At 64.1% G+C, this 13,304-nt stretch overlaps 4 protein-coding genes across 4 annotated transcripts; 2 read left to right on the top strand and 2 right to left on the bottom strand.

Moving 5' to 3' along the window:
• Positions 1-117: 117 nt before the first annotated feature.
• Positions 118-2,301, top strand: MNEG_8248 (hypothetical protein; the record flags this gene model as incomplete). Its single annotated transcript, XM_014043276.1, has 8 exons — positions 118-123; positions 319-490; positions 654-736; positions 871-1,014; positions 1,264-1,431; positions 1,611-1,690; positions 1,948-1,987; positions 2,206-2,301. 8 exons carry the CDS (start codon positions 118-120, stop codon positions 2,299-2,301), a joined length of 789 nt encoding a protein of 262 aa, XP_013898730.1.
• Positions 2,302-4,773: 2,472 nt separating this feature from the next.
• Positions 4,774-6,852, top strand: MNEG_8249 (hypothetical protein; the record flags this gene model as incomplete). The annotated part of the gene is made up of 6 exons (XM_014043277.1): positions 4,774-4,861; positions 5,068-5,105; positions 5,285-5,438; positions 5,610-5,675; positions 5,826-6,219; positions 6,381-6,852. The coding sequence occupies 6 exons, from the start codon at positions 4,774-4,776 to the stop codon at positions 6,850-6,852; spliced, it is 1,212 nt and encodes a 403-aa protein (XP_013898731.1).
• A 471-nt stretch (positions 6,853-7,323) lies between these two features.
• MNEG_8250 (hypothetical protein) lies at positions 7,324-9,672 on the bottom strand (the record flags this gene model as incomplete). Its single annotated transcript, XM_014043278.1, has 6 exons — positions 7,324-7,425; positions 7,519-7,596; positions 7,735-8,226; positions 8,550-8,753; positions 8,947-9,178; positions 9,383-9,672. The coding sequence occupies 6 exons, from the start codon at positions 9,670-9,672 to the stop codon at positions 7,324-7,326; spliced, it is 1,398 nt and encodes a 465-aa protein (XP_013898732.1).
• Positions 9,673-11,250: 1,578 nt separating this feature from the next.
• Positions 11,251-12,998, bottom strand: MNEG_8251 (hypothetical protein; the record flags this gene model as incomplete). The annotated part of the gene is made up of 5 exons (XM_014043279.1): positions 11,251-11,684; positions 11,723-11,954; positions 12,193-12,585; positions 12,743-12,910; positions 12,996-12,998. The coding sequence occupies 5 exons, from the start codon at positions 12,996-12,998 to the stop codon at positions 11,251-11,253; spliced, it is 1,230 nt and encodes a 409-aa protein (XP_013898733.1).
• Between the last annotated feature and the right edge of the window lie 306 nt (positions 12,999-13,304).

Here is a 13,304-nt window from a genome sequence, read left to right on the forward strand (position 1 = left end):
GTTATATGCGCAGGCATGGAGGAGAAAAACCTATGTAAATGTAGTGTTCTACCCCAATCCTGGTGCGCTTAGGCACAAGGTTGCTTTGTTTCACATCAGTTGTGCATGTGCATGCGCATGTGCGTGCGTGCCCGTCTGCACTTGAGCACCTCTCATGCTCAAACGCTGTGGTGGGCACTGTTGTGAGCCAAACAGCCGTCAGCACCTGCACCTGTCCACTCGTCAAGCCCGTCCGGCGTAGCCTAGCGTGCTCCTTTCAAGCGCGGTCGCTCCCCATCATCACAACCCCTTCTGCATCGTCGCCCCACTCCCCCCCAGGGTCTGGACCAGGGCATCGGCCAGCACGATGACATCATCTACAACCACAGCATCGCGTTCTGCAACAAGTGCCGCCAGCAGAGGTCCTGCTTCCAGACGCTGGACACAGAGTTCACGAAGCTGACTCAGCACATCATAGGGACCAACAAGGAGGCCACAAAGAAGGTCCTGGGTGAGACGCCGGCCAGTCATCCCGTAGATCCGAGACCGAGGTGGATTGCTTCTGCAGTGGCGGTGTCATTGCAGCGTCAGTGCCGCACCAACCCTGCGTGCGCCTGCCAAACAAGGGCCTGGCACCACTGGTCGGCCCTCACCCCGCCCCGCTCCCCTGGCAGGCAAGGGCTGCGTTGTGGTTTCGCGCGGAAACCTCAGCGAGGCAAGGGCAGAGGGGGTCTGCCAGTTCAAGGACGTCGACGACGTGAGCATGGGCTGAGCCAGGGGTCTTGGTTGGCCCAGGGGCAATCAGAGTGTGCTTCAGTCGCTCTGTGTGCAGCCGCAGTGTCCTGGTGGTTGAAATGACCCTTCTTCTGCTGTTCTACCTGCCCTGTGCAGCTGCTCCAGGCCATTCGTGCGAGTAGCTACGTCCCGGGCTGGTCCGGCAAGGCAAGCTCCATCATGTTCCGAGGCCAGCCAGCCTTTGATGGAGCATTCTCGCAGTACATCCCCTGCCCGCCAGGGGTCACCTTCTGCATCAAGGTGGGGGGTGGGCTTCCAATTTTGTGCAGCTGCGTTCTCCCTAATATGCAAGCCATGATTGACAATCAGCTCTACTACTGGCGCAGGGACAGTCTCCCATGCATGCTAGGCACGTTGGTCCCCATCTTCCCACTCTCAGAAACAACGGCCATGGCCAAGGTGTCGCACCCCACCCTTGGCCATCGGCCCACTTGCAGCACCACGTCCAACCCCCACAATCCTCGCTGCCATTTTTGTAAACGCTGTCAGGTTTCTGGCCTGCCCGTCTGGGACACAGGACGGGCGATCTCAAGCCTGGCGGGTGGGGAGTTGCTTCCGACACTCAACCTCCTGGGGTCCACGGTCAGCAACATCCTGGGGGCGCAGCCGCTCCAGAGCCTTCAGCGCGCAGTCAACGAGGACCTTGTCGGGACCATGGTGCGTGACGACACACACCGTCATCGTCGTGGGTTGCTCGAGTTCATCATGCCAAACAAGGCACGGGCGGTCCATGCATGGCGTGCGGCAGCGCAATCAGAGTGGCGCGCTGGCACTCACAGGGGCCGGCGCTGACAGGGCTGGTGCCTGTCTCCCCGCCGGCTCCCTCGTCCTTGCAGGGCTTGCAGACATGGTTCAAGGTGTTTGCCACCATCCAGCGGCCGGGGCTGTTCGACATATACCCCGGGAAGTTTGGCAGGTGCGCCAGGGCGACAAGGGGTTGGGCCCAGGTTGACTTTATGGAGTTGGGCCCAGGTTGAGTTTATGGAGTTGGGCCCAGGTTGGGTTGAAAGCTGCTGCAGAGAGCAAACACAGAGCAGCCAGGACTTCAACGAGAGGTTGACAAGCGCGCAAGCGAATCTTTCTGATAAAGTGGCCTCGTGTTCCACTCATCATATCCAGTGTGTTCACTGCTCCATCACCATCCTCTTCCCACCACACATGCGCGATATACAGGTCCCCGCTGACTCAGACTCAGTGGGCCCTCTACATGCTGGTGCGCTGCCTGTGGCGTGAGCTGTGCGCGCATGCATCCCTGGCCAGTGGCACGCCGTGCATATCTAAGTGGCTTGATCTTGCGCCCATGCCACACAGACATGCAAAATGGAGTCTAACCTCACACCAACGCAGAGCTCACGCCACTCTCTGCTCACGGGCACCGTCCCCACCCCCCTACTCACCCCTCCCTCTCCTTAATTTTCCCGGTTGACGCAGACCCCGCCCCCAAAGGAAGTGATCCTGCAGATGTACCAGGCGGGGCAGGATGACGCGCGTACATGGGCGAAGCAGATGGGGTGGCCCAAGGCATGATGCGTACCCCTGCCTTCCCTGCAAGTCAGTGATGACAGCGTGCTGAGCCCAGCATCTCCTGCCTGTGAAAACACGAGCTTTTATACAGGGGCACTCGTCACACCCCTCGGCCACACTGTTGCCATGTCAGGTGTGTGTTGCCCTGGCACCCCCAGGCATTCGTGCCTTGTGCTTCATGGGAATGAGAGTTGAGCACATCAACAAGGATTGCAATGTCATGTCAGCTTCACCACCCAACTTCAAGACTCATCACACGAACAGACGCATGTTCATGCCAACCATGGCATCTGGCACATGCTGCATGGCCGTGTGACCACCACGCTGCCCCCCTGTGGGGTACCGACGTATGGCGTGCCCAACATCAATACCGTCTATGCATGGCCCTTAGACCATGTGAGCAGCTGCCAGTCAGCAATCGGCAGAGGCGTCTACATTATGCTTTGGAGCGTGCTGCTCGTGCCACTGCCACGACCATGTTGTATTACATGCCCCAAGTGCCCGCCTGCTCTTGTTTGGCAGGGCCCAAGCAACACTTGGTTGCTTGCCGCTGTTCACGTCAACACTGCATGAACGGCCTGTGCCTCATCCCATATCTGCCGGGCGATTGTGCTTGCAAGCCCAAATGCTGCAATCGCCTTGGTTAGGCTTGCATGACTGTTTCTTAACCGCAGGACTGTGCATTGCACTGTCACAGTTGCAGTCCGGCAACAATGGGGTCAGCAGCAACGGGCATTTTGCTGTCCTCAATACTGCTGGTCTTCAGTATTGCACGTTAATTTGATAGTTTTATTGCGCAGGTCGATTTCGGGCGATTCAGCAACATGCAGGAAAATGAGTAAATTGGTGCCAGGGTACGTTGAGTTCCTTGATAGTCTGTAGGCTGGGCTGGGTGGTATGGCGCTCTGAAAATGGAAGGGTATGGTCGCTTCACTGGCCCAAAAAGGCTGAGTCGTTGTATCCCCCGTGAGGTTTTTTCTGGACAGCAGCAAATGGCAGGTACGTTCAAGGGCTGGGTTCAGGGTTGGCCACGGACCAGGTGCAACAAGGATGCAAGGGCGCAATCACAGTATGCAGTCTGCAAAACAACGTCAAGATCTAGGAGGCCAGGGAAATCTATGAATCTCGCTCAAGACTTGCCCATGTGTCACACGCTAGCTCCATCACCCGTGCTCTGCCCCAAGCCAACGCTGTGGCTGACAGGGTTGCACGCATCGCAGATTTCAGGTTGTAGTGACACCGCTGCCATCGGTAGGGTCGACACCCTCTGACTTGCACACGGCACTGTGTGACTTGGTTAATTGAACACATATGAACATGCCGGCGATGACCAGGCTCCCCCTGGCGTGCACTACACATACACGTACATCCAGACATGTAGTACACATTTGTGACATATGTTCACATATACGTACTATGTATACATGTAACATGTATACATAGTTGTATATACATGACTGACACGTCGTGGGCCCCAAATATGGCGCTCATCAGCCTTGGCGGCATTCCACCGCGCGTACTTCCCATGCACAAGTGGAGGGCTGGTAAGAGGGATGCGGTAGACTAGACTTTCGGCGACAGGCATTGGAGCCAGCAGGTCCTGCTGGCTGCGGGGCCAGGGTTGTCAAGGGGGTCGCAACAGCCTAACGAGCTGTTAGCTAGACTGCAATCAGGGTGGCGAGCCATCGCCAGTAGCTGTTTTGGGGTTCAGCTGGACAACGCGTTCACGCACGTAATATAAATCTGAGGAACTGCGTGAGAAAACGTAGGCGCACGCGACAGCAGGCCCATTAGCCTGCAACGCTGGCATAAGCGCTGCTGAGTGGGCCGACGCGGTTTTGGACGTGCGGCAGCTAGCAGCAGTGGGAAACTTCGACCCTGCGAATCATGCCACTAGCCATTTTGAAGCCAGGATGGAAGCGCGGCAGTCTCGGTAGCACTGTGGCGCGGACGCTTTTGGCCAAGATGGAGGCGCCTGGTTCTGCAGCAGCAGCTTCCATGCGCTATCGACGACAACAGCGTCACAGCACACCTTGACCAGTCGTTAATCCGCATCACACGAGTATGCTACGCAGATTTTGAGGCTTTTGACGTCATGGACATCGACGGAGAGCGTCCAGATCACGCAGATGAGGTTATCCAGGATTTTATGGCTGTCACGGGGTCTCAGGAACACGTAGCAGAGAGTTATTTGGGTGCACACGGCTGGGACCTCAATACGGTGAGTCCGAGGGAGCCCACGGCGCTGACAGCGCTCACATGTCTGGCTGGTGCTGCTGCATCGCTGCCGCATGCACCATCGCCCTTCAAGCAAGCCGTTCGCTTTGGTAGCTCGCGGGACCCAATCCTTTCATCGGCCTGGTCTCCCCCATATTTTTGAATCGCATCCAGGCGGTCGATTTCTTTCTGTCACACCCTCCCGAGGGCGATGGGGAGGGCGCCTTTGGCGGCGAACAGCTGCCCGCCTTGGAGGGGATGGATGACGAGATGCGGCGCGCAGTGGTGGCATCCATGCGGGAGCAGCAGCAGGAGCCGGAGGAGCAGCAGCAGCAGCAGCAGCAAGGTGCGGCGCCGCAAGGCACCGGCAGGTTGGGGCCATATGTCATGGCTGCGCGCCAACAGAGCTACGCGGCTGCACGCTGGCGTCGCCCCACGCAAGTCGGATGCCGTGTGCGCATCCGAGAGCTGCATCGCTGATCATGCAGCAGCACCCGCACCACCGCGGGACCTCTCACCTTCAACTTCCCGGCTCACCCCTCGCCCCGTCAGGCCCACCCCCCGGGGCGCGGACCGCCGACGTGATCGAGGTCAGCAACGCCCTGGGCGGGGGTGCAGCTGAACCCGCCCATCCCCCTAGGCCTTGCTCACGGCTGTTGCGTTCTATGCCGAAGCCCCCAACTCAGGCCCATTCTCTTCAGCAAGTCGTCCTGGGCGCCCTCGACATGGCGCACAGTCCCCCTGCGACCCTCCTCCCATGGCCCCGCAGATCCCTGACGACGACGACTACGAGGACCCCGAGGGGGCGGCAGGGGGCGGCGATGAGGAGGGCGATGACGAGGACGCGGCGCTCAGGAGCCTGGCGCGGCGCAGGGCGGCGGCGGTGGAGGCGCAGCGGGAGGCCACCAGGCGGCGGGAGGAGGGTGAGGCGGGGGGAGGAGAAAGGGCACCAGCTGGGCAACTGATTGCGTTGCGGATGCTGTGCGCTACCAGCGCCTGTGCAGGCGCCCTGTCAATCAAGCAGGGCTGCGGGGGCCGCTTAAGGCGGCTCTCTGCTGCGCTGGTCCCACCTTGGCCACCATCCGCATTTGCAGAGGAGCTGGAGCTGGCTGAGAGGGCGTTGCTGGGAGCAGGCATCCCGCCAGACCTCGCCGTCGCGGGTGAGGGCGCGCGCGGTGGGGCCAGGAGTTCCAGCCCCGACGCGTGGCGCCATGCCATGCTGTCCCGTGTTCAGATAACACTGTCGTTCTGCCGGCTGCCTTTCACCACCCCACCACTCTCGTACGCCTGCAATCCCTCGCACCCGCAAGGCCGCTCCGCCATCAGGCGCGCGGCCGGTGGTCCCAGCGGCAGCGGCGACGCGTTTGGCGCCTTTGGCGGCATCCCTTTGGGCGGGGGCCCCTGCGGCGGCCGCTTTGGACCCGAGCCCAGCGGCGTGGCGGGCGCGGCGCTGGGAGAGGGGTCGTGGGCGGCCGCCGTTGGTGGGCAGGGGGACGGGGTTGACGCGAGTTTCGACGTGCCGGACGGTATCGACATGGAGGAGGCGCGCATGCTTGAGGCCGCCATGCTGGGCGTGCCCTACACTGGCCGCATCCCCAGCGCGCGCGCGGGCCCCGCAGCACCCGTGGACCCGGAGGCGGCCGCGCAGCGCGCCCTCAGGGCAGAGCAGGACGAGCTGTTTGAGGAGTCGCTGGCGGCAGACAGGTGTGAAGGCGGATGGGGGGTGGGGATGCTCACGGGGCGTGTGGCGGCCGGTGTTGGGGCCGGGGGCTCGTGTATGTCGGGCAAGTCTGCGGCACGCATCCCCCTGCTGATTGAGTCTGGGGGCGGTTGCTGCTGCACCCTGCGCCCGACCCCGTGCCCAGGGCCAAGCAGGAGTCCCTGCGCGAGGCGCAGCGGCAGGAGGAGGACGCGGCCGCAGCGGCGGCGGCGGCAGAGGCTGCCGAGGCGGCGCGCCTGGAGGACGCGGCGCAGCGGCTGCGGCAGCTGCTGGCCTCAAAGGCGGCCGCCCTCCCGCCGGAGCCGCCGGCAGGAGAGGCGGGTACAATCCAGGTGGTGGTGCGGCTGCCAGATGGCGCGCGGTTCGGGCGGCGCTTCCGGCTGTCAGACCCCCTGAGCGCCGCGTTTGATTTCATCGACCTGCGCAGCTGCGGCGACGGCGGCAGCGACAGCGGCGGCGGCGGTGCGGCCGAGCCCCGCGAGGGCGCGCGGCGTCCCGGCAGCTACCGGCTGGTGACCCAGTTTCCGCGGCGCGTGTACGAGGAGGCGCAGGGCAGCAGCAGCTTTGGTGATGCCGGCATCACGACAGACACCGCGCTCTTCCTGGAGGCGCTGTGACAGGCGCCAATGACCTGCAGCACCGCCCGCGTATCCCTAAGCTCGACTGTTTGCACCAGCGCCCATGTCGCATTCGGCAGCTGGGCGTCCTGCTTTGTTTGCATTCGCCTGTGTCGCTGTTGAGGTTTGATGTTTGCAGTCCTGCTCCACACTTGCTTTGGGTGCCAAGAGAGGCCGCCCCTCCCGCAGATGGCAGCAGCCCAAAAGTCACTTGCAATTTGACAATCAGTTGATGTGGCAGCCCGCAATCAGGGGCTGATTTTCACGTGGATCAATAGCATTACGGCTGCCCCAGCGCTTGCAATCGAGAAAGGAATGCGCCATGCATGCGAGCGCCCAGCAGGCTCTGCATTGAAGGATGTGCTACGCTGCGTGCAAGGAGTGCCAGCGGCTGCAGCGCCGCTTTTGTGTAACCCAGCTGCTGGACGTGATGACATACAAAGAAGACACTCAAACCTGCACCAAACTCCCTCACCGCACCGCCTTGGAGCCGCCGCCTCCAAAAAAGGAGGACAGCTTCAGCTGCTTTGCGCCACCTGGCCCTGCCCGCACCTGGTCCGCCACCTGCTTGCGCTGCTTGGACGCAGGTGCAGAGCCAGGTAGCAAGGCACCTGGCCGCTTGCCCCCAAGTGCTGCAGTGTTGGTGATGGTCGCCAGGTGGCGCACCTGACCGCCGCGCCCGTCAGGGCCCTGCCGCACGAGGGCCCCCTCGGCCCCGCCGGCCCAGCCAGACACGACGCCAGGCTGCATGGTGAGGCGGCGTTGAGCGTGCACAGCGTTTGAGAGCAGCACAGGCAGATGCATGTTGTGACCACCATTGAGGCTGCTGTGCGGACATCGTGCAGCGGTTGTTGCCGCACTCAAGCCACCACGGCGGCTCACCCTGCCGAGGCCCAGGAAGGAGGGCGCCTCGCTGCCGGCGCCGGGCCCAGGCCCTGCCTGCAGGAAGGTGACGGGCCGCAGCTGCGGGCTGGGCGCCAGCTGCTCCTCAACCTCCGGCAGGCCATCACCGTCTGACGCCTGATAAGCTGCTGCATGCTCCTCTGCGTCAGGCTGCTGCTGCTGATGCTGCTGCTGCTGAGGGCCGTGGTCGGCCATGGCTGCAGTGTGGTTGCTGCTGACAGGCGCGCCAGTGCTGCTGGCGATTGACCAGCTCCCCTGCAGGCACGGCTCCAACGCCCCAGCCCCAGAGGTGGTTGCGCCTGCACGGGCCACGGGGCCCGGCTGCCGTTGGTGGCCGGAAATGCTGCCTGCAGCGCCAGCCGTAAAGCCTTGTCTTCCCGCGGCACCCTGGCGACCTGGTTCACCGCCCTCCAGCGCCAGCAGCACCGACTCGAGCTCCTGGGTCCGACGCAAAGCGCTGTCCCGCTCATACTGCACACAGAGGGTTGTGGCGATGGGTGGGTTGGGGGCTGCAACTGACTGGGCAGGATCCTGGATGTGCGGAGCACAACCTCATCAGTTTCCCTCTTGAATTTTTCGTTGCGCCATGTCAAACAGCCAAGTGCAACATTTATAGCAGCACTAGCAATCCTGCACCCAATCGCACCCATACACACTGATTCAAATAAACAATACCCCCACCCACTCATATCCAAACACACCAGCACCAACCCACACGCGCGCGCTTCCCTCCTGCACCCAACCATCCGCCCTCCCAGGCACGCATACACGGCGATGCCCCCCCCCTCACACACCTCAAGCTGGAGCTCGCGCCGCCTCAGCCGCTCCCGCTCCTCAGCCTGCTTCGCCAGCTCGCACCGGTGGCGCCGCTCCAGCGCCTCCAGCTTGCGCGCCCCCTCGTCCCGGGCCGCCTGCACCTGGGCCCCGGCCTCCTCCAGGCGGCGCTCCGCCAGCGCCAGCTCAGCGTTGCGCGTCACCAGAACCTGGGCCACGGGGTTCTGAGGGAGCGAGGGGGGGCGCGGCGCGGCACTGGGGCATCAGGAGAGCTCAGGGCTGCCGATGGCTCTGCAGGGCGGTGCGTCGGCTGCCAGCCGCGCAGGTGCAGCGCTAGCCGTCCTAAAGCCGTCTCGCCCTGACTTGATCCTGGGGCCCAAGCGGCCCCCCCCTGCTCTCGAGCCACAGGGTACGCACGTCCTCTCCCTGCAGGATGCTCTGGGCCTGGTCCAGCGTGAGCCCCTTGCTGCTCAGCTGCAGCGCCGCCAGCCGCCGCCGCGCTTCCTGCAGCCGGAACTCCGCCTCCTTGAGGCGCGTGCGCAGGCGGAAGGCCTCTGTCGCGGCCTTGTCCTGGGCCACACTCAGCTCCTGGCGCAGCACCAGCTCGCGGCCAGACGCCTCCGACAGGTGAGTCATCAGGGCCTCGTTCCTGGGCGCAGTGGTCGGCAGGCGGGGCACGCAGGAGACTTGTTGGGGGCGAGGGGTGATGGGGGTCGCTCGGGAGACCACTCACTACTCTCACATGGGTTTGAATCTGCGAACTGTATCACCTTTAAGAATTGCACTATTCCCAACAATGCGCGCATGTCAATCTGCGGCCGCACCCGCCCCCCCCCCCCAAAAAAAGGCTCACTGCTGCACGGCGGCCCCCAGCTTGGCCGAGGCCTTGGCCAACGCCCTCTCTGCGCGCTGTGCTGCGGCCTCTGCCGTCTCCGCCCTCTGGGCTGCCGCCTCCGCCTGGTCTGCCGCTGCGGCCGCCCTGACCTCGCAGGCCGCCTCCCTGGCGGCGCACTCCTGCTGCAGCTGCCGCAGCTCCTCCTCGCGCTCCACCAGGTGCGCCGCCACCGCGCGCTCGTCCCCCGCCTCCAGCTGGGACTCGATGCCCACCAGCACACGCGGGGCGCGTGAACGGGCGCGGCACATGGGGCAGGCCGAGGGCTTGTGGAGCCGGAGCCATTCGGAGACGCAGCTGCATCGCGGTGTGTCAGAGAGTGGGGGGCGGGCAGGCGTGATGTTGGCTGTCGGGTTGACAGGACACCAGCGCCACAGGCGCCGCCGCAGCCGTTTGGCAGGAATGCATGGAAACTCAGGGCCACAACCAGCTGAAGCTCTGCATGCTGAGCACCCTCGCCCCGCGGTCAGCAACTCACGCGCCATGGAATACGTGGCCACACTCGAGCGCTGCCCAGGGCGTATCCTTGCAGCCAAAGCATATGCAGCAAGTGACGAGCCCCCGATATGTAGCCATGCCCCCTTTTATGAGCGTCCAGAGCTAGATTGGGGAATCTGCTGCTGGCTAAAGACCTCCAGCGTAGGCATGACCTTCACAGCAGCACGCAGCAAGGCTGCTGCGGCTGTGTGCGCTGGCGGAGCGCCGCACACACACCCCTGCGCGATCAGTGGTGCTATTCCTCTTGGTACTGCTGTTTGCAGCTGCTAATTAATAATGAAACATTTGACTTACACCACAGAACACCACGATGCGTCAGTAAGGTGCTGCCTTGCCGCAGTTTTCGAACACCTGCCCGGTGATCAACAATGACGCGAACGGCCAAGCACGGTAGATTCAGGAAAGCTTTACGGCACATGCTGGCATCCTACAACAACCGGCTTCCTGTTATGCCGGCACACCTTCAGGGCAGACGAGCAGCTGCTACTATGACTGTGTGGGCACGCGGGGGTGACGACAAAAGGTAAGACCAATGGTCAGCAACGGTTCCCCTGTACAGTATTCTCACCATAGTGCAGCTGCACCCAATGTATGCAGCAATAATCTATGGTGTATGGTAAGCAGCTGAATGTCCTGAGCATCACCCAACCCAGCCAGTGCACAACGATGTTTGAGAATGCACGTCCAATGACCGAGCCTTGCCTTGAATGGAGTTGAGTGGCATTGGTTCTAAGTTCTCCCACCCTGGATACTTGCATGCTCCGCACCTTCCTGCACGCATCTCCCCTGGCAAGGCCGCAGGCCCCAGTCATTTCAGGCATGCCAGGACGGGGATGCCAGGCCTTGCCTACACGCCGGTGGTGTGTGAATTGTATTAACACCACTTTGACTTTCCCGCCAAACTGGATGCGTACGTTTCGGGACTGTGGCCACACCTGACCTGCATCCACATGACATCCAAGAGTGACTGGCAGGACAAAACGACAGACGTGCCACTTGTCGCAGCAAGTCAAACCAGGAGCTACATCAGCATATCAAAAGGGCGTACGTGACCTCACAAGCACCACACCCGGCCTCCACCACTCCAGCCCCACCCCACGCTGCAGCCCCTGAACTGTCACCCATTGGCTCGCCAGGAACGCGTCACCCAATGTCACCCGCCGCCGCGATGTAACACTCCCCCCCCCATGGTGTCACCCCGTCGAATAAAAGAGGTCTTCACAGTGTCGGCTCATGCCCTCAAGGTGCTGTACTTACAACATGACAGCGGCATCCATCATAGTTGCAACCTGGGCGGCCTGTAGCATTCCTGAACGTGGCAGCGCCCCGCTTCACAGCCCCGCGCGCCGCTTGGCAAGGGCCACCCAGTCACCCTTCTTGGCGCGCCCCGCCGCCAGCGCCATGAATTCCTCGTCCTCCAAGCGGTGCTCCGTGAACCACGCCTTGATCTGCCCGATGCTCAAAGAGTCCACGCTGGCGGGCAGCGCCGCGCGCGCCGCGGCGAGGTCGCCCGGCAGCACCACCGGCGTGCCGCCCGCGGCGCCGCCCGTTGAGGTGGAGCCGGGGGTCGTGGGCAGCGCGCTGCGGCGCCCGCTGCGCGGCGGGGGCGTGGGCGTGCGGCTGCGGCCGCCGGCGGCCTCCACGCCCTCCATGGGCTCTGGCACGGCCGACTGCCGGCGCTGCCGCTGCCGCGGACGGCTGCCGCTGGTGGGCGTGGCCTGGCCTGCCGGCGCCACGCGCTGCTGCACGCCGCCGCCATCATCATCTGCGGCCTCCGCGCGCCGCGCTTGGCGGCACGCGCACCAGTGGTCGGTGGAGGCGCCGGAGCGCCGCCGTTGGCGGCCGCGTCCACAGTGGGCGTCCGGCCCTCGCTGCGGCCGGCCCTCGTCACGGGCGTGGTGAGCTGATCCGCTTGCCCCTGCCCCTGCCGCGCCTGCTGCAGCTGCAGCTGCTGCTGCGCCTCCCTGAGCTGCTCCTTGGTTGTGTCGTGCCTCTCCCTCTCCCGCAGCAGCTGGGCCTGCAGCTCACCCACCTCCTGGGGGGACAGGGGCGGTGCGCTGGGTGAGGGCGATGTACTACACAGCACGGGAACCAGTCCCGGCACCACGCCCAGCAAATGACGGGCATGCTGGTGGATCAGTTGAATGCAGGGGTTGGCCACGCCGACCGCAGGGTGTGACATTCGCCGCAGTTGAGGGCCGCGCGGCCGTCCAAAACAGGGCTCGCCAGCCCCTTGTCTTGGCCCTGCAGGGCTGCATCACCAGACCGCCCACCCGCAGCGTGCGGTTCGCCACGGCCCGCTCCTCGTCCTTCTCGCCGGCAGTCCTCGACACCGCCAGCCGCGCCTCGTCCGCAGCGCGCTGCGCGTCAGCCAGCTGGGACCTCAGCGCAGCGGCGTCGCGCCCCGCCGCCTCGGCCGCCCCCAGCTGCGACTGCAGCTGTGCCACGCGCGCCTCTGCGCCCTGCGCATCCACGCGCGCGCGGTCCGCCTCTGCACGCGCCGTCGCCACTTCTGCCTGCGCCGCCGCCAGCTGAGAGCGCAGCTGCACACTCTCTGCCTCTGCGCGCTGTGCACCGCCCAGCTCTGCCTTGAGCCGCGTCACCTCTGCGCGAGCTGCGGCCGCCTCGCCCTGCAGCTGGCGCTCCCTGGAGCCAGCGCCGCTCACCTGCGGCCCAGGGGTGGGTTTGCCGGACGTCAGTGACGACGTCATTGAGGAGGCCCGCGTGGATGACATGCAGCACGCGGGCACAAGCAGATTCATCGCAAGCGCCGGCTAAGCTGGCTCCGTCCTACTCCTCGAGTCTCCCCTGGGCCCCCCCCACCTGCGCTGCCAGCCGCGCCACCTCAGCCTGAGAGTCCGCCAGCGCGCTGGTCTTGGCGGCCAGCTGACCCTGGGCGCGCGCCAGGCCCTCCCGGGCCGCCACCAGGTCGCGCTGGACGCTGGCGGCGCGCGCCTCCGCCTCGCCCGCACGCCCGGCCTCGGCACGCAGCTACTTGTTGACAGCGGACCGGCCGTGGGTGGCGGGTGTGTCAGGGCGTTGACGCCAAGAGAGGCTCAACATCGAAGTGGCATACCATACTGTTGGCCGTCCTGAGTGAAAAGGCTGATCTTCCAGGCGCACTCCCGCCCGCCCCGAGGCGCACGCCCCATTCCCAGGCCGCACCTGCCCCACCCGTGCCTCTGCGTCCGCGGCCCTCTTCTGTGCCGCGTCCCTGTCCTGCAGGATGCGTCCCACCAGGTCCTTGATGCCCACAATGCAGGTGTTGACGAGGAACTCACTGGCGCGCCGGTACTTCCAGGGGCCCTGCACCGCCCTGTCATACTCCGCCAGGAACCTAGGGCGTGTGTGAGTGTGTATGTGGGGGGGTGAGGCGGGGCTGGGG

Source organism: Monoraphidium neglectum, assembly GCF_000611645.1.
Source record: "Monoraphidium neglectum strain SAG 48.87 unplaced genomic scaffold scaffold01546, whole genome shotgun sequence".
In the NCBI taxonomy this organism is placed as follows: Eukaryota; Viridiplantae; Chlorophyta; class Chlorophyceae; order Sphaeropleales; family Selenastraceae; genus Monoraphidium; species Monoraphidium neglectum.